The sequence below is a fragment of the Bombus flavifrons genome, chromosome 2, assembly GCF_040668555.2.
Source record: "Bombus flavifrons isolate JBK064 chromosome 2, iyBomFlav1_principal, whole genome shotgun sequence".
NCBI classification, from domain to species: Eukaryota; Metazoa; Arthropoda; class Insecta; order Hymenoptera; family Apidae; genus Bombus; species Bombus flavifrons.
The window spans coordinates 11,785,857-11,810,628 of NC_138443.1; the positions used below are offsets into that span (position 1 = coordinate 11,785,857).

General features: G+C 42.0%; 1 protein-coding gene across 10 annotated transcripts in view; it reads right to left on the reverse strand.

Annotated features, from left to right (window-relative positions):
* Nucleotides 1–874: 874 nt before the first annotated feature.
* Nucleotides 875–24,772, reverse strand: part of Sox102F (transcription factor Sox102F) — a 236,849-nt gene continuing 212,951 nt past the window's right edge. For 9 of the 10 annotated variants that reach the window (XM_069131588.1, XM_069131582.1, XM_069131584.1 and 6 more), the window contains 6 exons: nucleotides 9,276–9,560; nucleotides 7,982–8,357; nucleotides 6,393–6,617; nucleotides 5,945–5,992; nucleotides 5,650–5,802; nucleotides 875–5,366 (listed from right to left, as the gene is read on the reverse strand). In XM_069131588.1, coding sequence (XP_068987689.1) covers nucleotides 4,873–5,366; nucleotides 5,650–5,802; nucleotides 5,945–5,992; nucleotides 6,393–6,617; nucleotides 7,982–8,357; nucleotides 9,276–9,560 — 1,581 coding nt within the window. In that variant the 3' untranslated portion in view covers nucleotides 875–4,872. The remainder of the gene's footprint in view (nucleotides 5,367–5,649; nucleotides 5,803–5,944; nucleotides 5,993–6,392; nucleotides 6,618–7,981; nucleotides 8,358–9,275; nucleotides 9,561–24,772) is intronic. The other variant, XM_069131592.1, reaches the window with a different exon arrangement.

A 24,772-nucleotide genomic window follows, 5' to 3' on the forward strand; every position in this document is an offset into this window, starting at 1 on the left:
AAATGTTCTACCATTGACAAACACTTCGTGTAATTATACCTTTTGATCTATGCGATATGAATGTATGTTAGTTGATTAGAAACAAATTATTAGAGTTATGAATCACAGCCAGCTCAAGGTGCTTTATGGATCAGTAAATAAGTCGAACGCTGCAAATGCTATTTATAATTAGCTAAAACGTAATTCCATTACGGTATGTATGTAAAGACTGGAGACCATTATGTTTGGTGTGTCATTACTACCGTACGTTTTACTTCCAAGTATGATTTTCCCTTAATTCCTATTATATACTTTATACGTTCATCTCAACACTACCGCGATAAAAACGGACTCTTCCGTTGTAAATATTTATTAATCATAAAAATTCAAAGTAGATAGTGTTAACAGTGAAGATTCACCGATCTTAAATATATATATTTTGATTGTACGCTATTGACACCAATTAATAACGTGTACTACATCTGTCGCGAGTAGTGATAAGATGATCGTGAACGTGTAATCGCATTCAAACATGCATCTGACTGATTTTATACTTTTTCCTTTTTCCCTTTTCACGACACATATACACACACACACACGCATACATACACACACACTCTCTCTCCCTCTCTCTCTATTTCTTTCTCTCTCCCCTCTCATGTTCTTCTCTCATTTAGACGGTATTGCATAGACTATGTACATTGCACGTACATACAAGTTTCTTCTAGAAATAACGTTGTATACCTAAAACTAAGGTTGAATTTCGGTAAAGCGTTATTTTATTATATTTTTTTCATACCATTAACAACAACGTACATGTAAATGAAGTGAATTCTTGGAATATTGAGATTGGATGTTAGTGTTCACTTTTTTTTCTTCGTTACGTTAGATATACTATAGTATTAGTAATGTATTCGTTTTACAATTTACTATTCTTACAGTTTGCATTCGCACTGGTTGCATTTCTTTTCTTTTTTTTTTTTTTTCTTTTGAAATCCGATGAATTTACAGCGAGTGCATTGAGATTATCGTGAAAACGTTCGTTTCTAGGTATACAAACGAAAAGAAAGAAAAATAAAAGGAGGAAAAAATTGTGTACTTAGCATCTGTCGTTCCTGACAAAACTGATCTGTCCATGAAATGCAGAATTGAACTTTATAAAGAAAACAACGTGCTGGCGATAATCAAAATCGATGAAAATTTCTTAACAGCTTAATTGTACGTACGCGATCCGAAAATGCGTTCTTGAATGTAAAAGGGCGGAAGAAATCGCGGAAGAAGGTAGAAAAATGAGAAGAGCGAATTATTTTGAAAGATTACGAATATATGGCACAATAGGAAATAACATGCAATGGGTGCGTTTATACCCTCCACATATCAATTGATTTATTGACTGATTGGTTACTTGTAGAATGAATAGGGTTGAATTATTGTTACTTGGAGGTCAAATTGGTGAAGAAGAAGGAAATGGAAAAATAAGAAAGGAGGAAACGCAATTGTTCGAAGGAAACGTAGAAATGTCTAACGAAAGTGCATCTTTCGGTTTTCCAGGACGTGATAAGAGAAAGAAAAAAAAAACGTTTCAGTGTAAATGTAAAAAAAAACATCTAATTGTTGCGTGAGCGATACGACATTGAAAATTTTTGAGTATTCGACCACGCAAATGATCGACGAGCTTCATGTCGCCCGTTGTCGTCGTCGTTGTCATCTGAACTGGCACGTACAACTTCTATTGCTATGCGTAATAAGGATAATTATTTTAAAAAAAAGAGAGAGAAATAATATAATAATATTAATAATAATCATAATAATAGTCAATAATAATAATAGTACTAAATAAAACTGATGTGACAATAATAATATTAAGGATAATAATAGAGATAATAATGACCAAATGAAAATAAGAATATGCATCGCATTTTTAACATTTCGTTAAGTCTACGTGTTCTCGAGTAAATTACATATATGTGGCGCTATGCAAGATACATCACAATATAGTTACACTGTACATTCAATAGTATTGACACTTTTTTTTGCGTCGGTCGATTTCTCCCTCTCTCTCTCTCTTTTTCATCCTCTCAATACCGTTCACACTCTCGTGCTTTCTTTCTCGATCGACGAACACACCGCCGACGCAGTTGTACAAATTCATGTATATACATAAAATAAATTATTATCAACATTAAGCTATCCTATCTGCCGTCGGCCGCGGTATTCGAAAAGCACCCGACGAAACGCGGGCACAGATATATCGAGGATACTGGCTCTCTTTATAAAATTATATTAGGTACCTTGTATAGAATTGCACTGATTATAAATAACAAAAAAAAAAAAAGAGAAAAGAAAAAACGGTGAAAAAAGAGATGTAGAAGTTATCGAGTTTTTCACGTCGAGCCAACTCTGCCGACCCGGGAACCGGAAGGGACGTCATATCGCCACAAACCTCCGGTCCGCGAAAACGCTATTTGGCACATAAGTATTATCACATCGAGCTTCCGATTTTTCCAGTTTCGGTATAATTCGTTTTCCCGAATTACATACGAGACTTTACGCCCTATAGTTCTATATTTTTTCTCGTTACGAGACGGTGCTCGTTTTTTCCTCCTTTCCTTCCTTTTTTTTTCTATGACATCCACTAACATCACGGTAAACAACGGTCTCTAGATTCTCTCGATCGGCTCCCATCAGGTTGATCGTGCTTTCACGAATTCGCACAACTCGAAGGAAATGAAAAACGGAGAAAAAATGTAACAACGTGTGTCCGGAAAACATCGAAAAACAAAACACACAACGTCGTATTAGAATTTGATTATTCGTTCGTTTACATCGTTTACAATAAATAACGCTAATTTCCCCGTCCGTAATTTTACGCAATAACATTGTACTAAAATTGACGCCGCGCGTGTCCCTCTCTCACTTTCTCTCTATTCATTCTTCCTGTACATACACACTTCCTTTCCTTCTAATAATACACTTCGATTACTTCTCCTTAGATTTTGGTTTTTTTTTATTTAGAAAAAAAATTCTCTTCATCTTGCCTCCGCTTAATGCTATCTCCGCTTAACGTTAGGTCCATAAATTAATCGCGAAAAATACTATAAGTACTATAAGTGTGTTTTTAGACGCGAAACGAAGTGGCCACACACCCCTGTGACTCGAGCGGGTTCATATCGCGTGACGGAATGTGGAATTCCACATTTTCTTCTCGTCCTCTGTCCCGGTCCTCGTGCGATACACCGGATATCAGTGATTGCATGTGAATATGAAAAAAAGGACCGTCCGCCGTGAACGTGGGATAACTATACGATCTAATAACGCGTGTTGCCGCGTATACTCGGAAAACGCGTGATGCTGCAGGATACTAACGGACCACAGCTTTTTCTTTTTTCTCTTTCTTTTTTACTTCTCTTTTTTACGTTCAATTTCTTACATTTTTATCTTTTGTTCATTTTTATTTCTGTCGTTTCTATTTATCTTCGTTTCTCACGTATTGACACGGCCGACCGGAATGGCGTATCGCTATAGACGCGCACGCACACGCACACGCGCACACACACGCAGCAGACAGACAGACAGACACACACACACACACACACACACACTAGAAGGAATAGGAACAAGACTTTTTTGGCCGCTCATCGTATTTTCGTACATACACTCTCGCACGTACACACAGAAATACGTGTCGCGATCGTCTCGCGGTGTGTTGAAACGCGGCTCATACGAAACACGATAGAAACGAATTCGATCGAGCATCGGCGGGAGAGTGCATCGGATCGATCCTTCTGGCGCGCGCGCACACATGTGACACATGGCAGTCTTACGAAAAATCAGGTATGTGTGTATATATATATATAAAATGTGTGTGTATATATATATCGTTTTATATTTGTATTTATTTACCTCATTTATTTTTTATGTATAATTCTAGCGTTCATGTTACTCTGCGCTCCCGCGTACGGAAAACACCCGCGAGATGGATACTGACATACGTTGACACGCGAATCGACGTTCGTTACCTGATCGAGAATTCTACTCACGCGCATATCTCGTTACCTAGAACGTTACCTAACGACGATTAGACCTTATCGTTCGCAGATTTGCGCCGCCTTGGTCGCGGTTTTGATTACACCAACGGAATATACCATTGGTAAACTCTCGTGCCGCCGTCGTATTCATTGTCCCGTCGGCATGGATCAACCGTCGCGCCTGCTTTCCCCACCCCATTCCTCTTAGTAATAGCATAAGCAAGCAGGAAACCATCAGAGCTCCGCACGATGCCGTTATCCACGTCGAGCTCACGTTCACCGGTGTCCCGTGAATCGTTCGACGTACATGTATACGTAGCGCATAGCGAGAAAGGGTTGGTTGGCCAATATCGGTCACGTGACTCTACATCATGACACTCTGTCCCAAAGATTCGAGTCGTGATGCATATGTCCGAGTTACGCACGATCTTTCAGCCATGTGTGCACGAGCAACGTATCTCATAACGAATCGCGCGACATATTGGGCGATACGATGACGCGACGACGGCGGATCCAAGGAAGCAGGACACATCGCCGCTCGAATCCGCGGGAGGGCCTCCACGCGTCGTACGATGGCACAGAATCGTTATATATCACAACCTCTCGAGCGAGGCTTCGAAACGCTCAGTCACTCTTCGAGAACGTTTTTCTATCCCCCGACAATCGACTACATATATCGTTTCCACGTTCCTGTTCACGCGACGATACACGCGTTCATGCGTATATATTCCTTTCACGCGAACCACCAGAAGTTTTACCAGAACAACTCGTGGCCGAGTCTCGACGTTGACGCTGCTGCTGCTGCTGCTGCTGCTGCTGAAGATGATGCTCCGGGCGGCCATGGCGGCTGACCCGGAGCTGCGGTTCAATCTTCGTCGTGATGTCGCGGACTGGCGTCGTAGCCACCGATCGAGCCCGAGTTCTCCGGTGAGAAGTTCATCATATCCGACGGCGATAAACTGTCTTGCGTATAGTAGAACGATGGATGATCGGAACTGGGACCAGCCGCGCCGCCGTTCAACATGGTAGCCGGTGGCGACACGCTAGGCCTTGCCGATGGTCCGGCCGCCCCCGTTCCCGGATGATGTTGCGTGCTAAGATCTGAGCCCACCGGAGACAGGAAGCTCATCTCTGGCCCGCTGTCACGACACCAGAGCTGCCTCATTTCCTGCCGTCGTTGCCGCATCAGCGACTTATACTCGGATATGCGCATCTTCTTCCCATCAACGATGCAGGTGCGCTTTGGTCGCGGCCTGTACCTGTAGTCGGGGTGTTTCTCCATGTGCAACTTCGACAGCCGTGATTGTTCCTCGTAGTATGGTTGTTTCTCAGAGTTCGACATCGCTTTCCATCGAGCACCTGTGCAAGTAAAAGAAATATCGTTGAAGATGATCGTGAAAGCGACACTGGCTTTTTAATGTAGGAGGAAGAAAAGTCTGTTCTATCTATTATATCTATATATAAAAAGGAGTTTTAAAAAAGCGTTTCTGTGAGGGATGGTAATGTTGGGAAGTTGAAAATTTCGAGAATCACAGGATCGATCCGAATATTTGCGTTATATCACATTTGAGGGGCACGGGAAAAATGCGACACAAGCGATGAGATCTTTAATTTAAGAAAATCATGATTGAAAATTCCTTACCGAGTATTTTCGATATGTTGGAATTATGCATGTCCGGGCAGGCTTTCAAAATTTTCCTACGCTCGTCCTTGGCCCACACCATGAACGCGTTCATAGGCCGCTTGATATGTGGCTTGTTCTCACCCTCCCTCTTCTGCTGTCTCACCATTTTAGCTGAACAGAGAGAAGACGTGTTAGATGTCAACGTCGCTTGGCTTCCTCCCGTGAGAAGCGAATCTGATTTCGTGAGCATCACCTGGCGCTCTCGAAACAAAAGCGTAACGTCAGCCTCGTGGCTCGTCAAAAGACTGCTTACCTTTTTCCGTTATGTCTTCCGGTACCTTGTAACCCGGCTCCCGCCACACTGTAATTTCAGAATATCGCAGCATGTTATAATTTGCAACAGCAATTCCGAGCAGATTATGAGAAATCATCGGAGCAATCCGAATGCGACATCGTTCATCGAATGGATATCTCTTTTTACGGTTTATTTATCATATCGTTACAAATAAATTATTTTTAATCCGGATTTTAATAAAATTTAGAACGTCTAATAGTTTAACGTCATTTTGTTATATTTTCCAACAATCTAATATCTAATATTTCAAATATCAACAATGTATTTACAATATCTCAAATTCTTTTAATTTCACAGCTGTGTCATTACTTTCTCGGATCGGCGATAAGGCAGTACCAATAATACTATCTCGAATTAGCAGAATAATGAAAGTAATATAGCGCAAAGGATGAGAAAATGTATTTACTGTGGGGCGTGGACAGATAATCCTGTTCCTCCTGCGCAGCCTCCTCCCGGGAACCGGAGTGCTTGATCGGTCGTTGAGTCTGCGGCGACGGAGGCATTGCACCAGCACTCGGTGGTATCCCGTAAATGCCACGCATAGCGAAATGCTTTTCGACGGCGGCAACCGCGGCGGCAGTCACGGCACCTCCTGGTCCAGCCGCTTCGTCTTTGGCCATTACCTTGCCCACTGCAATGATATGTCATAAGCCAGATAAGAAAAGATAGAGAGAAAACATTAATGGCAAAATCAACGTATCACGCTAACGTCATCGTCTTGTCTCATTGTACAAACAAGCAACGATATACCGCGAGGATTGCACCATCGACCGTTCCTCTGATGTTAAGATGTTGGGTTAGGTCTTTACTGGGTGAGACATTCGATATCGTAAGATTATATCAAAGGAAAAGTTTATTTTCAAGTTATCGAAACAAGCGATGAACTGATTAGCAGAATTGAAAAATATCTCTCTCAAGCTTTCTTTTTTATACCAATTATTAAAATAATATTGCTTCCTCTTTATGTTTCATACTAGTTTCTGTGCTATTTATACTTCGTACTTTATACTAATTTACTTGCTCTTTTTGCTAATTACTAAAGGTAAACAACATTTTTATGCCGCAAAAACTATACACTATATCGATCCTTCTTTTAAACAACATTTCTATGTCGCAAAAAGTATATATGATATCGGTGGTTTTTTCAAACCAGGAAGTCGACGAGGAGAATTTACGCGGCAATCTAATATCCGAGTGACAGCTCGTGGAATCCGCAGGCTCGTTTCTTCTTCTGCTTTTTATCCCATCGTTTTCCCCTGCCCGTGTCTTTTTCCTCGAGGATACGCGGTGCACCGAGCCTTATCTTAGAATCACGTTACGCGTCGTTGATTGTGCTTTAAACCGAAAGCAAAAACCGGCCGCGAAAGGGAACAGGTTTACTTGGGGGCAAAAGAAAAGAAAAAGCCGATCGCGAACAATCAGGTAAACGCGCGCGCATACCCGAAGATAATTAACCGTACGTTTCTGATCCCGCCGCGTATTCTATGGGGTATTGATCGAATTTTTTCCGGCTGGTCCCCCACGGCCTCGCCTGTCCCCCGAAAAGGGTACACTTTGTCGCGTTTATAAACGCCAACGACCAGTGAATTGCGTTTACCGATCGGACGAGAATCGATACATCGATATTCTACTTTCGTGCGGTCGATCGGAATTTCTATCAGACTCGCTTGTACTTTTAATGATGAAATTCATCGTGATATCTATACGAATCTCGTTAAAGCAGCCATCCGATTAAAGCAACAGATGTTTCGAACGTAACTGGATGCTATTCTATCATGGTTTCGCTAGTTGTTCTTCCATCGTAATAGTAACCATTTTTTTATTAATTAAATCGCGACGTACGAAAAGATAAGTTTGTAATTCTGATTCACATTTTTGTACATAGTACACGTCTTTATTGTGAAGGGAGTTACGTCGAGTGTGTAAAAGATGTCTATTTTGTATTTTTCGCAGTGTATGGATGAATTATTTCAATTAGTGGAAGATGTTACTTACTTGGCGAGGAGAGGGTGCTCAGATGAGGTGGTAGACCTGCATAAGGAAGGGTTGTGAGATAATTCCGTGGCATCGGTAGACCAGGCGGAAAGAGTTTCGGCGCGGTCGCCGCGACTGGTTGCTCCTGTTGACCGCTACTTCCGGCCCCTGTCGAGTGCGAGTCGCTACCAGGTGACGAGGAAGATGCCGTGGCCCCCGAAGACGAGGATTTCGGCTTGGTGAGGTTGAGAGGCGCGTCGAGATCCTGCAGAGGAGGTGCGGTTGGTGCTACGGCGGACGAGATCGGCGTCGGCGACGCTTCCTTCTCCATCTGCGTGGTCATTTGCGCGAGATGCGCCGTCGCCCAGCTCGGTCCTTCCCGATGACTACTGATCATCTGTAACAATCATCGTCTATCGTTTATTTCTACGAAGATCTTGACAATATGTCAATATTTCTTTGCCTTTTCTCTCTTTTCTCGTTTTATACGTCGCATCAACTACTACAAGTTCAGCCTGTATAGTTACATTTTTTCACATGCTTTTATAACGTAAGAGCAGCGTCTAGACTTATACTATGATTTATAATGTTTATTTGTGACAAACGATTTAGATAATACTGTGGGATGATGTAAATAATACGTGCAAATGATATCGTGCAAGACGTGAAGTACATTCGTAACATCGAAACATCAAGACATGATTTTTTAATGGAAAAATAAATCGAAAATGGACAACATCTGCCCCTCGAAAAAGTCGGCTTTAAGAGCACGTGGTATTCCCAGTATGTCTGTAAATTAATAGGAATAGTTCAAAGCACTGTAACCGAATGCTTAAAATACCGATCTAAATCAAACGCATACTAACTGTTGCCAATGTAATTTGCGGATCTACCTCTCGCAACGGTCGAACAACTTTGTTTGCTACCCACGACGGATCACTGCCACCTCCGCCAAGATCATATTTTTAGTAATAAATTTTTTCCCAAGGGAGAAAACCATCTCGTTAAAGTGACGTTTATACCGCGCTGCCTGCTGATCGTCGATCGACGCGCCTCGAACCGTGAATTTCCGCGTTTCCAACTTCCTTTTTTTTATGCCGTTTATCAACCCACCTCCTTGTCGGTGGCGCCACCTATGTCGCGCAACGATGCTATGTGAATTTTTCATCGGATCGAGCGGATGGTGAACCGCTTTTAAAGTTTAAATGCTCGGTGCTACGCGTTAGGTGCGCGTACACGAGGCTTGGTATAAACGTTGATCAAAGTCGAACGCAGGAATGAGCGGGGAAATTAGGATTGCGCTGGGTTTACGTACGTTAGCGATCGAATTGATATGTTTGTTGGTGGTGGTTGACGTCGACGTAGCCGGCGGTGGCGGCATAGGCGATTGCACCGGCAACCCTCTGAGCTGTTCGAGAAACGGTAGGAACATCAAGGATTGCGGCCCCGACATGCTCAGCTGGCTCTTTGTCATCTGAGCCTGTAGCTCCTGGATGTTGTGCTGCATGATGTGCTCTTGCTGCCGCTTCAAGTGCTCCGTTTGCATCCGTTGTATCTCGATTTGCTTCTGCGAGTCGACGGTCATGTGCGCAGGATACGACTGCAAAGCCATGGGACGAGCAATTAGAGGGATGATGAATCACGTTGTGGCGGGCAAAAAACAGAGAATGAAATTTCCCTTCCATCTTTGCTTTCTGGAAAACGAAAGACAGCGTAGCCCGCTACGCTCGGGTATTCATTTTCTGCTTTTCAGTTGGAACGACAAGGACGAGGAAATGTAACGTGGGAAAAATTGTTAGATTTACGGGTGGTTTAATCTTTCGAGGAAGAACGACAATATTTCCCTTTATTCCATTTTCCTCGCAGCGTAACGACGTTGTTTCAGATTCGTTTCGAAATTCCAATGGAAAATTGATAATTAAATTCTGTTCTTAAACAATTTCGTATAAGCACGATCGCGTGTCGTAGAAATTTTCTCGACTAAGTACGGCATAAAATGTAACGAAGACAGGCATAAGTATATTCATATGCAATTTACACGTTCAAGAGGAAACTTCGCAATGTGTTAATCCTACAAATGCATTATTATCGCACAATGTGTCTAGTATTTGTAATCTCAAAAATACCTATACATTTACGAATTTCGTTATTCTTTTCGTTAGAAAGATAGTGGAAATGGATGATAAGAATGACCTGACATCGATTCTCACAAATAACTACACATGTACGTATGTAAAATAAACATAGATATTGTAATATAGTCGAAACTAATCTAAAACTATGATACAAGCTACGCAAGGGACAGTAATATTTTTCCACAAACTCGCCGTCGACAAGGCAGCTACGCGATTTATTACCGCATAATTTCCTCTGTAACACCGATAACGACAGCGTCGATACGCTTTCGCAAACGCAAGCGCAATACATATTTTAACATTCAAACTATAATTTAATCTCCATCGCGTCAAAGTTTCAGCTATCGCTATAAACCAAGTTTTACCAGGTTATTCTACGCGACTATATTTTCCACGGAAATCGGGACTAAAGCTCCATTTTTTTCTTTCATTTTTTATCTAAGCATCGATCCACGAAACCAGTTTCAGTCCAAGTTTTCCCAGAAAGCGTAATAAAAGACGCGATTGACGCACCACACGAGGCATTGGCTTTAATTATTGGTTATCGAATGCGTAAAACGGAAGCTAGCTCGAGCGAGAAAAGCGCGACAGAAAAACGAACGTTATTTACCTCGAAGTGATAACGCGACCAGGAAGGAATCCGCCAGTTTTCTCTTTTAACCAACGTTCTTAATCGTTCTCGTCCATACTTACATAAACGTACCTACTTTAGCTGTGTAGCATCGATGTCAATCGCGCGATATCGTCCAGGCAAATGCTGGTTTGATAATACAGCGAATATTCCGCAAAATATAACAAGCTCGAGTGATATTCACGGTTTACTTCCCACGAAACTTCCGACTCCGCTTATGCAATATAGATAGTGCGGAACGCATTATTTATGCTTATGAAAATTTCGTATTATGCGCATTATTAATTCACTCGCGAGCGTAACGTACCCACGCTTAATCTTTTTTCTGTTTTCCATTCTTTTTTTTTCACGCGTCCCTGGTGATCGCCGCCGCGACGATCGTTTGGAACGGATTCGACTCATTGTTCCGGCAATTTGCATTGAATGCCCGTGAAAACCTGCAGCAAGCGATCTTGAACGCGTAATCGGGCCGATATTTTCGATTGTTCCGTCATTGTCGCACAAACGATTCGTTGTATAATCCGAATAGGGAAACTGGGATGATCGGCGCTTGCTCGGCGCTTTTATTGCGTGGGTGTGACGCTCGAGTTTTCGTGCTTCTAGCCGTGTTTCGTGGGTTAATTTAAGTTTTCGCGAATCGTCGAACGTTTCGTTGGGAATGTTAAATGTAAATATCAAGGAATGCGGACAGGATTTATTATTAACGCGTTCGTGGCTGGTAATTTTAGGGAAATCCTGAAGTAGGAAACCGCAAATTTCTGTAATTACGACAAACATAGCAACTTGAAGAGTTCCCTTCAAATATCATTTGAAGTCGTTGACGTAATGTTGCGGTTGTTAATATGTTAAACAAGAGATATTAACATTCGGGGGCGTAAGTAGAAAAGCGAGTAAGCAAAGTTATGCGAATGTTGGGGAAAATCTGGTTCTAATTTAGCATCGAAACATGCGTGTTGTAGACTAATCTTTGGGATTAGTATGTGTTTCAAAGTATACGGAATTTTTAAAAACAAGACTAGTAATTTTAATGCAACGTTACGAATAGAAATAATACTCTTCTGGTTAAACTAATCGATTATTTATAGTTCTATCGAAGGCGAAATAATATTAATCATAATCATCTACGTACAAAATATTTGAGTGCACATTGTATACAATAAATCCAATATCTAAATTTACATCCCCGTGCAGTTGTAAAAATTTCCATACCGCGGGGTGTAATGATATTCCAGATACGCACGTAATATTGTAATAACCCGATAATTAGATCATTGATTATTTGCTTCGGCGTTCCAACGAAAGTACAATTTTCCTCCGATGCTTTTCAAGAAGTACAAAGTAAAAGCGTGTACAACGTTGACCCTTTTCCTGTGAAAGTAGGACGCAAATACACGCCCATCGTGGATAGCCAAGGGTTAAGGTGACCGCGGTTGGACCGGTAGAAACCGGGCCGAATGGAATATTTCTTTTCCAGCGATGTCCATTAGTCAGAGGCGACTAGGTGCCGCTATTAATTCAACGAGACAGGTTTTCAACGCGGCTCCCGTTTCCACCACGGTGTAACAATTCAACGTGGCTAATATCATTGTACTTTCCTACGACCTGGCTGTGGTCCAGATATGCTTGAAGTTTAAAGTCTATTTTAGACGATAAGGAAGACGTTTATTCATCCAGCCTGGGCACCAGCTGAAACGTCACATATGCACGATATTAAGCGCGCGAGCAGGTTCCCTCTCCTCCATTCGTTTCTGTATCCTTCTATTTCTCTCTCTTCCTTTCTCTCTCTCTCTCTCTCTCTTTCTCGTTCTCTCTCTTTGGTTGCCTTTCGACGCGCGATTATTAATCCTCGACGCGGATTGTGGAAGATCGCGAGCCATGATTTACGATCGCCATAGGACACACGGATTCGTTTGGATAAACCGCTTGTATTCTTCGCAAAGGGTCGTTTTTCTTTTTTTCTTTCTGATGAAAAAAGAAGGAGGAAAGGAGCAATGTGTTCGGTGTTTGCCTTTCCTTGCAAGAACGTTACCATGTGACTTTCGACTTTTTTTAGGGGAACCTGATGATTCACGTTGCCGAGATATGAGAGGAAAAGAATGTAAAGTGTTAACGGTTTCGTGGAGTTATTTATAATATTTGATAAAAGCGAAGCAGAAGTCAAATTGGTCAACTTTACTTTTTACAAATTCCTCAATTTTAATGTCACAGCATGTGAATGAGGACTATGTTCTCAGAAACGAAAAGATTTATTTTAATGGAAATCAGTTTGGCTTCCGTGTAATGATGATTTGTAATAGCAATGCGAAATGTTGAAAAATTCATAGATTTATCTGTTGCGTGGTCGTAAATGTGTTGAACGATAGCGATTATTTGTTAGAGCTTGAAAGACGAGTCACCAGTTTTCTCGAGCTCTGTTCTTGAATGAACCGAGCTAGGCCACTTCATAAGGGAGTGCGCCTCCAAAAATATCACCACCATGAAAAACTGGCGAAACGATCGAGAAATATCACTATTCGCGCATTCTTGTCACGATGAAGGTGTCTTTTCCTAATAAATCTCTTTTGTCCTCGTTATACTTATTCTTTTTCTTATCATTAAGCGTAAAAATCGTTTGCTTCATAGAAAGCTTCTAAGTGATTCTAAATATACATGACATTACATGCGTAGTGAAATACTTTCTAAACAATGAACATTAAATCCCTCGTCGATATCGTTACCATTCATTTCTAGTAAATCTAACTACAGTATCATTAACTTTCTAGTACCATTATCTTCGTCTACCGTAACAAGACTACAAAGAAATGGTTGCTACTTCTACTTAAAATCTACACGATACAAATTCCTTCGAATACGGTCGCCATTAAAGAAGAAAACAATAAAAATATCCCCGCATTCGCTCATAAACAACGTTCAACCCACAAAGATCGTTGGGCACATTATACTTTTATCGAGTACATCGATCGACGTATCTTTCGAGAGTTAGGCTTCATTGTTTTACCTGCATCGATGGTACGATATTCACGTCTATCGGTAGGATCCGCATATTAAACAGCCTCTGTATGGAAATGCACTCGTTAGCACTAATTATTCTTGCGGCCGCGCTAATTGCCGCGTTGTGTGCGCCGTAAAAAAACAACACCGTGAAGATCGCGAGAAAAACCGGCCGGACAATCGGTTTTTTTCCATTCGAGTCCTGTTGCTTATGGAATATTTCCGATGTTCAGGATCGTAACGACAATAATGTCAATAATAACGGATGACATTTTGTTGACGACGAGGTGGAAGAGGCACGCTTGACTCTCTGGAAGATTAACGAAGATGCGTGGTACCGATCTTTGGCAAACTCTCGAATAAAATTTTACATTCTGCTACGTTTGCTATGTTTTGTCTAAACGTATATTACCATTTTCAGTAGGGTATTACATCGAATCGAACATTACTTTCAAGGTACAAATTATCGAACAGCTCGTAGTCTTATCGTATTTTAGCTTCGCATCGTTATATCGTTAGCAAACGATATTTAAAGCAACTAATGCTTTTTCAGACCAAAGTAAGAACAACAATAATTATTTTCCTTGGAAGCAAACAAAGTTCTGGTTGTAGAGAGTTAAGAAACGACGCGGTTGCGTGCGTTCATTAACAGATTCGTCGTCTCGGTCGTGTTAGTCGTGGTTTGGTGCGGCGACACGAAAACGCGAACAATGCCCGACGTCGGACAATAAACGGCTGTGCAATTTCAGGAACCATTCTAACGGCCTCAGCTATAATCGGCATACCGGCACCACAGCCAATGGAACTTCATTATTCATTTGCAAAGTTCAGTTATGCCGATGATACGTATCCATGACAGCTATACCGCCCACAGTGGCTAAATATAAACAGGCGGGGTGCCAGCAAGTTCCATTCACATTCACATCCACACACAAGGCGACGCGCTCGCCGCTTCAGTAAGTGAGTATAAGAATATGAGGAGCCCCGTTCTGAATATGCATCCGCGCATTGACGCCAACTGCACCGCCTAAACTTAGCCGTGCAATTACTGAAACATACCTACCCCCATAATCGCTCTTCTGCCGGTTATCTCTGCCGCCGCTGTTTTCGATCGGACCACGCGTATTCAGCCGCTGTCGCCCGATTTATCGATGCATTCGCGATGCGTCGAACCACGAGGTGTCATTCTACTTTGACAGCGTTGAGTTTGATTTCTCGCCAAGACGAGGCGATCGAACGGGACAGATATTGAAACGACGCAATGGGCTGGTAATTTTAAACCACAGTTTTGACGAACGTTCGTCGCTTGACCTGGTCAGTGTTGACCGCGCGTCTTTCAATAGGAGTGACATTCATCTTACCACTGATAACATTATCAGTTTCGGAGTTTTTTCCCATACAAACGACGCGAAGTTTGACGAACTGAGAACGCGTGTTATGGCGTTCGCGAAATGGTCTTTCGTCGCGGCCGCGGCCAGCTAGTAACGAAAGACGAAGGCTAAAGGCCACGAAATTTGAATCTAGATTTAGAATCGGAGCCACTGGAGTGCAAGGGGACATGCACACCAGGGATGACGTAGATCCACCGGAAGCGGTTCATACTTCACGTGCGTTATAAAGACTGTCACTGTGGCACTGTCTAAAATTACGACGGGCCAGCCAACACAGTGGCTTGAATACAAGCCTAGCAAAAGCTGGATCGAAGATATGTACAATTTTTGCCGGACGATATACCGATCTTTTTTTTCCATCCCTTTATATGTATATACGTATGTATATTTTTTTGTCTTTGCATTCGAAACATATCGCGATGCATTTTACCCCTGCCACCTCCGAAACTGTCACGCGAATCGATCGAACCAGACGGAAAACGAAACTCGAACGAAACGCGGATTCCCTCGTGAAATATGCAACGCGAAACAAACGAGCGTCAACAGAGAGAAAGAACGGACGCGACAAAGAGGAGCCGTTGGCCTGCACTCTTAATGGAATTTTAAAAGAGCGAAGCCAGAATTCGACGACACGCAGGGGTGGCCTGGGGGATACATAAATTATGGACCGCTTTGAACGGGATTCGCTCGGTAGCTCGCTTCTCCCGTTGCTGGCCGCTTCTGCAATGAAACTTGTGAATGCGGAATCTAGGGCAACCGGAAGCGGTATTTTCGTGGCCGGGCTTTTCCACCCGGGGAACAGCGCGTTATTTTGCCAGGAAGGCCCACCGGCCATCCAGCACCCTGATAGATTCTTTGCCTCGGAACCATGAAAAATCCAAGTCTTCGACAACGTGCATCGATTCCGTGGCGACGCTCACGGGACAAGAATCGTTGCTGGATTCTTGCTCCACGCGATTCCTCTTCGCGATTCTATTTGTACATTTATATTGGCTTTTAGGGTTTGTTCTACCGGATTTCTTTTTAACTCGATGGCATCACGATTCGTTGATAACGAAGTTTCTGATATCGAGTTTGTCACTTGTTGGCTGAATTTTCGATATGATCGATTTTAGAGCTTAATCGATTACCGAAATACTTTTATAAGATAAAAGAAACCGAAACTTTTATACTCGTGAAATGTACAACGTTTTATCGTCGAGAAAATTGTGTTTTTGTAAGCAATTCTCGAAGGGTTGAAAATATAAAACTTTCAGAATTAGAAACAGGAATATTCATCCGTACAAAGTAACATTAGACAACAATTAGTCAGAGTGAATTATTCTACCATTACTGCTTCTTACCATGAAATTATACTTTATCTTCCGTATATAACTCACTTCTCGTTTCTCTCGATTGCCAGCAGTGTATATCATTGTCTGTCAAGTTTGAAAGACATTAACTGCCTCGTCGCGACAGATCGTAATATCAATTTGCAATAACTCTATCAAATTTGAACGAAGTTTGCTTCTTACTTGCCTTTATTATCATCGTCACTGATATTTCCTCCCACTTTAAGCGTTTCAAAAATTTTACCTTTTTTCCACGTATCGTGGAAATTAGGCGTATCATTATAGGCGAGAGATCCCTTAGGACAGAAAATGAAATGGCTATTTCGCGTCCCTATACCCCAACCCATCGTTGCTACGCCCTTTGACGGAACAACATCCAACGATAAAGAATAATTTGTTTAAGCGGAATCACAGGAACGACGCAAACGGAGTTCGACTGACTACAAACGGCGGGCTCCCCGTCGGTCTTCTGGTTCCGAGAAACGCGTGAGCACGCGTCAGAGGCTATACGTTTGGTATCGACATCGCGGAATCCATAATCATAGATCACAGAGAGAGCGAAGCACACACGTAGAAGACGGTAGGCAGTGCGGCGATACGCTGCAACCAAGATATTTTCGGGCGACTTTATTGGCCGATGTTTATTATCTATTCCGCCGCCTCTAATCCTTTTGATATTCCCCATCGGCGGATAAACAAATTGCACGATCACCGCGCGGCGTGCTGCGAAACCTTCTCCCGGGGTCAGCTTCTCGAAAGCGGTAATATTAATAATTCCCTTTGCACCGCCGCGGCTCTATCGACTACAATATTATCCGACTAAACGGACCCGTCTTCCATACCGCTGCAACCAATATACACACCAGCCTTTCAACCACGTCACAAAGACGACTTTGTTTCGTTTTCATCTGGCGCGACGTCGCTTCTCACCGATTGTGCTTGCGTCTGGAGAACAGACCGCGTTTGCCAATCTTTCGGATGGATTAGATATGGTTACGTGCAAACAGTACGATCGACTGACTATGTTCTTACTTGTCTGTTCGCCGTTTTGTACGTGTCGACTCCTTCCTTTTCCTTGGCAAAGAATTTCCTTAGCGAATAGAAAATTTGTTAAATTCACGAACTCGAGATTTATTAGGAATTTTAACATTTTTGCAATTCGTTATGAAATATATATGTAATAAGAAATTGCTTTTAATCGATATTCTTCAACGACTTGTTCTATGCAAAAATTCTTGTATGTAGATACACCGAAGTAAAATACGTACGGATGTTTGATAAATTAATTGGTTTTCTAAAATTTTATTCTGTAGACTGTGTATTGTACGCTGCCACGTTCTACATGTGTAAGTAGAATTTTTTTTTATTTAGTTATACATATAAATGGCACGAAAACATAGTAGATTGTAATATCAAACTTGCGATGCTGATTTACGGGTCAAGTGCACTAACGGTATATAAATATTATGACTATGAGTTGTTGATATCGATATACACGTGTCATGTTTCTCTGTCATGAAAAAGAAAATGTTATAAGTATGCGGTGAAATTGTAACTATGTATTTGTGTGAAATGTTAACAATAAAACTGTTTGTCTCGGAAAACACGCTGGATGCTTGTTTTGACTTCAGAGAATTCTCTTTATGAATAATACTTCCTTATTGCAATTATTATACATCCATCAACATGAACGCTGACATCGATATATATTTTTCACAGTGGACGCAAAACAGTTTCAGGAGGATAGAGGAAATCTTTCTTCGATTTATTCTAAACGAAAGCTGAACCCCCTGACTGGTGACGCGGGAACTAAATGAGGCGGCATAGCATGAAATAATATTTATGCTTCCGGAAACGTACGGCGCCTGTACGGCACGAAGCTCATAACTCATCGGCAGAATGTATCAATGAACCGTAGAATTCCTTTAAAAAGCGTGCCATTCGTCTTGTTGTAAAATTGTATTTAAAAATTGAATCAATCGGATCAAACACATACATTCTACTTAAAAATTTCACTTGCAGTAATATTATACGTAATCGATAATCATTCTATTTTGACTTAATATTTAATCCTTTTATTATTTATACCTACTAATATATATTGATAAAAGATTACTACAAATGTTCCAACGCTTTCGCGTGCAATTATACGTTATATCGACGCTCGTAAATGTATCGTCGAACGCATCGTAAGATTTGTGTGTGAGTATTCAGGAATTAGACGTCAAAGTAGATAGATCAACTTAACAACTACCGTTGCTCGAATCCTAATTCCACCCCAAAAATCTCTCCTCTGGGGCACTCGCTGCTCTCGTTAGGACGCTTTAACTCGCGTATCTCAGGAGTACGCGATCGTAGCATGGCACGGACCACACGGTAAGGCGAATAGAGTTATCGTGTGTTCAGTACTGTTGAGCGTGTACGGCAAACACCGCGGCTGACGTTAACAGCGCCGGGAATACTTTATAAGCGCGCCGGTTTCATCGCCTTAAACCGCGCACTCCGTTTTATTCGCTGTCCAACGCCGCGTTCTCTTATCTTTTACGATTCCCTGTCCACGCGTTCCACCTCGTCCATGCGAGCTGACACGAATACCGTGGCCGACAGCGAGCGTGTTCAAGCGGCGTTCGCACTCTCGAAATCGGCGTCGCGCACGAAACGATGTTTGTCAGCGCGTGCTCGGCCGCTCGTAAACATCCTACCAAACGTTCATCGTGGTAATCGAACTCGTGTAATGGAACAATGGATAACGGGTTGTCGACACGAGTTTATGCAATCGAAATTATGATTCTGTTTGACTTTCGATCAGGAAACGATTTGTCAACGATGTGAATTTGGTGGGCGGTGAAAGAGATTTAGAAGTCGTAAATTCAGTACAGAATCACTGAGAATAAAGTAGTAGATTATAATCTTGTAATCTTTCAAATTTATATAAACACGTGATCATCGACCGTGTCGATCATATGTATTCAATGAGCACAATGGTCTAATAACTTTGCCAGAATAACTATGTAAACATGTAACTTTTTAATAGTGGTTTGATCATAACCATATAACTGTCGAATTGTATTTTGACGAGATTTACTTACCAACGATTCAGATAATTTATCAAGCACGAGAATATAAATAATTAAAATTTCAAGAGTTCGCCTGAATTTTCCGCTAGAGTAGTATACCGTTGAAGGTTTTTACGCGAATAAACTTTCTGTCCGAATTAGGGGTAATGGAGTTACTTATACAAAATTGTGACGTTATGATAAAATATTGAATATTCCATAGACATACGCTGCTTTGGTTACTCTCATCCTTCTTAATCAGATGCTCGCTTTATTTATACTTTTAAAGTAGCACATAGATACGATATATTATAATAATTCGATATTTTATCCTTCGTAATCTCCATTCGATTTTCCTTTAGCTCATAGATGTAAAACAAATTCGCTAAAAGCACGCGTTCATTCGTCAAACCGCAAGGAAATTCCAAGTAGAATCAGACAAGACGCGTCAGCCTACACGCCCACAACGACACACATTATACATATTTCTGTTGGACGTTCTACACGCTGTACGTATAGAATTCTTCTTTTATTTTATCGGGCCATGTCTCTGAATCGCGTTGCTTCCACACCCGATGGTCCAGGGACTGCGAGTTGCATTAACAGCATTAAAGATCGTACGATGATGGCGCACGGTTGACAGCGGATATCGAGGAGAATATTCCTCTTAGCGGCTGAAAGCTAGAGACGCGCGTCGGTCGAAATAAGCCGCGACGATGACCCGACTGTCAGTAGGATTATTGTCTTTGGCTTCTTATCTCTGACGGGGAGCTCTTTCTGCGAGGATCGTCGTACGTGAAACGACGGACGTGGCTCCCTTGGGACTGGGGGACGTCGGGACGCGACTGAACCAACCCCGTCACCTTTCGAGCAACTGAGCAGTCCTATCGTTGCTACCTCCTTTTCGTCACGACTTTTCTTCCTTTCTTCGCTGTCGTCGCCACTCTTTCTCTCCCTTAGCCTTTTCCTTCTTCTCTCTTTTCTTTCTCTGGTTATCCTCTTCCGTCGATCCCTTTTTTCGCTTCTTTCTCTGCTCTACTGCCTTCTTCCCTCCGACAGCGATCCATCTCAGACGCGTATTACCAGCGACTCTTTTTCCGCGCCCAACCCCTTTTCAACGGACAGCCGCGAACACAGCTTGCGTTTTTTTCGTCTTTGTCCTATCGTCGCTGTTGCCGTCAACGTTTCGCCTCTTCTCGAGAGGATTCTCCTTCTCGCCGACGCGGTTTCTTCCACCCGTCAACCACTACACCGTTGCTCTGCCATCTTCGACACCTCGATTGGTTTATGGGAACGTGGCGACGTGCTCCGTTGTCGTTACGACGAACGTATCGCCGAGGAGTGCATTCCTCGTGAGACTGTCGACGCTGTTGTGACGCTCGATTTGAAAAAATATTTATTCGAGAGGAGAACGATGGCTCTGAGAGAAAGCGAGGACGTGTGTATATGTAGTTCTCTTCTTATTGGTTTCTTTTTGTTGGGAAACTGTCGAGTTATCTGTGGGCGATGATTCGTCAAAGAGGTATTCGCAAATTTGCTCGCTTTGCGAGAGTTATATACGCTGAATATGAATTGTTCGCGTATAATTTGGCATCAGTCAGAATTATTATGCTATAGTTTTAGACAGCGCTGTTTCAGGTGATATACTCTCCGGTCGAAAATAATCTTTCAAATCTAAAATAATCATCCAAGGCCAAAGAGGAATATACCTAGCGATACTATTTGGCTACTCCGCTGCTTCGTTTGTTGTCTTTCACGTTCATTTGTTTTAAGAGTTTGAAGCGCAAGCTCGTAGAAATACAACTTTTACAAAAGGCGTAACAGTATTGCAAAAGCTGGCATGTGTTGTTGTTTAAAATTATAAAACTGACTTGGATAAATTGATTCTGTCATATTCGTACTTCTTCTTTCATCCTATACTTGTATCAAACAACAGCCCTCAAAATCTTTCGTGTTACATTATGACGAACAAACTAAATTAACGATATAACGTAATCTCTAAGCGTAACGCAACGCAAACAGCTTAATTTAGATAATACTATTCACTCAGTTCTTGTCCTTTTGTTTTCCATTTACCTACTACCCTACTAATTGTAAATACTTCAGTCACCTTTGAATAGCATCTGAAAACAGCTGTCCACGCAACGAAATCGCTACGGATTGGGTCACTCGTGACGTCGTTTACAGCCGGGAAACCAAGGGGCATTAACGTTCTAACACCACCGTTAACGAAGACAAAGTAGAGGAAGCCTCTTAAGCCCCGAAGCTTAGCTCGAACAGTACTGTTTTAGATGCTACAGCATCCCATCCGACGTTCATCGTCCAACTCGAACAAGTCGATTGTTCCACTCGCGCGTATCACGTATGTATATGCCTCTTTAAATAACAACCAAGACATTGTCAAGAGATTAATCAGTCGACCAGTGATGATACAATCGTCTTCTCTGTGCTACTATAGTCGATTGCAAACGAATCACGTGAGAAACAGAACAGAACTTGTTTTCCAATAACTGACAATGTTGCTATAAACTATAAGGTATCGAAGGTATTTTAAAAATGAAAAAGTAACAAACGTACCATCGTACCAACACTTTTGTATTAATAGTTTCTATTCCCATCTCTGTTCTATTCAATGGTCGACCAATGACGTTCTTTCTCGCGCGACACTGACTGTATCCGAATACTACGCATACGTCCTTCTAGATCGTAAATTTGAATTCTTAAAACCTTAGAAGTGGGTAACCAAGCGACAGATCCGACTTCGAATAAATTCTCGACGAAGATTCGATCGTGTAACGTTACCACAATTGGGTTCGTCGCGCGACCTTACAAATCGTCATCCAACGACACCCAACATCTGGTAATTCGCTCACAATTAAAACAACGCTGGAAGATGTCGTTTCCTCTCGTCTCCGCCGCCTAGAAAGTGATTAATTCCTAACAAGGCGAGCTTTGCTCTCGCCACTTGAGCGACCACCGCGGCACACGGGGTTGAGAGGTAGCGCGAGATCGGAGAAGGACGAACGAGTGGAGAACGACGGAGTAAAAAAGGAAAGGTAGTGAAAGAGAAAAAAGACAGAAAGAGAGACGGTAGAAAACACTACAATGCGGAGCGCCCACCTAGCTACTACCACCACTACCCCACAGCCTCCTTCCCCCTAGTTCGAGCTCCTTGCCAAGGGGAGAGGTACAATAAACAGCCCCTTGGGTTCCGCCGACTTTAATTAATTTTATATGTGTTGCGGCCACGCGGCCGCGAGAATGAAGTCACAGGGCACCACCGAGCTGTGTTCCTCCTCTTTATTCTCTGGCTCTGCCCCCTCGAACTCCCAGCAGCCCTCGATATATAGTCGCGTCTCCGTTTCCACGGTCTTTCTTTCTCTCATGGTAATTCTCCGTCGGTTGTTCGAGCCGAGCCTCGTGTTTCTCGCGCAGAGAAACAGAGAGAACTCCGGGGATCGCCACTCGAGAAGGAGAATAATACCCAGGATGCACGTGCCACGGTGGACTCTCTTCCTCTCCCCTTGGCAAACCGCGATTGTAATTCATCGTTCCGCGACGTTCGCGCTTTTCTTTGTACGCCAGCCACTTTTTTTTTACCATCGAGAACTCAGGGGAGAATCGTTCGCGGCCGACCATTCTGGGTTTTCTATCGCTCGTTCCTTCGAGTCGTGGTATTGCGGCAGGTTTGCTCTGTTTGCATAGAAAAATGGCAAGAGAGAAGATACGTATATCGAATCGCTGTTTGAACGAGCACGTTTCGTGGACGCTGGGAAATTATGCGCACGCGAGGAGCCAACATCCGGCTGGAATGCGACATTGCTTCGAGGGAATGCTCGAGCTTGGATGCTTCTTCGACTGATTGAGCCGCGCGATCGGTTAATCGGCTGTGGAGAAGCGCGCTCGCTTCTTCCTGTGCTCAATTCTATCGCGCTGCGCGATCTTAATTGATACGCTAAGCGTTCCCTGGATTTTTCTCGCTTCTTTTATTTAATGGGCTCTATGTTCGTCGAGTCAGCCTGTATGGGCGATTGTTTCTTTATGTGTTTCTTTATGTCGAAGTTGTGTCTTCGAGGAGGATGAAATTGCGATGATGGTCGAGAGATGCGGAGATCGAGCCTCGTAAAGGTGATCGTGAAAGTGCGTTAGATGAACAGGTCTTCGATTTAGTGAAAGATAATTCTATGTAGTTCGTCTTGGAATTCATTTTATGCGGCCTTAAACGTTTGTATCGAAATTATTTTCTTTGGCAAAGCCATTACTAATATTTTTGCCATGTTAATTTAACTAGACGTATCTGGTCAAAAGATGGCTTCAAGAAAAATGACTTTTAGTATTTAACAACCAGGCATCGATTTCACAAACGTTCGAAATATAAACCATTATATCTTCGGTTTCAATGCAGATACAGCTTTCTTATTTAATGTACGTATAGATAAGCTATTTTCGTGCTATATTGCAGCAACGACTTGATCTAAGCGAATATCGCAGATACGTTCTGTTGATTTAACATAGCAGATTTATCGTTAAACGATTTAATTTTCATTCATACTTGGAAAATATTTCCGTGTTATTATCATATAGATTATACGTAACATGAATGTAAATGATAAACATAATTCTTTCAGAGATCCGAGTATTGACGTTTTTATAGATATTGATCGTCTGAAATTACATTGCTTCCACAAGAAAAGTTTCCCTTGAAGATACGATTATATCGAATATGTTAAATATAGCTAGTATGGTGTTCACGGACCAATAGCTTAATTATGATTGATTCTATTAGAACGTGTTGTAAAGATACAATATAGCAGAATGCATACCTGACACGTATTTCAGCATTCTTAGTTGTCATACATCACCATTTAGTCAGTAAATCGCTACTAGTATCGCTAGTAGGCAAGAAATGACAACTGTGAATGAATAACGAATAACCTACTCGGGATAAGGAGAATATTTAATAAATGATAAGGACATTTCAATAATTAAGTGAGACTTGAATTTCACATCTGAAAGAATTTACTGTAACTAGTGAATGTAGAACAAATGAATAAATGAATTACAAATGAGTCGTAACTATTATGAATGATATGCGTTTCTTTTGTACCATATCATGCAAAGTTACAGAATATTTCATAAACATCTTTAACAGAATATTTCTGGCGTCGTTAATATAGCAATTTCCGGAATACTGAAAAACATCCGTTGTTTATTCGTCGCACGAAAGTCATACAAATTTTTTAAAATCTTAGGTCGTCGTTTGGTCATCGGTTTCCC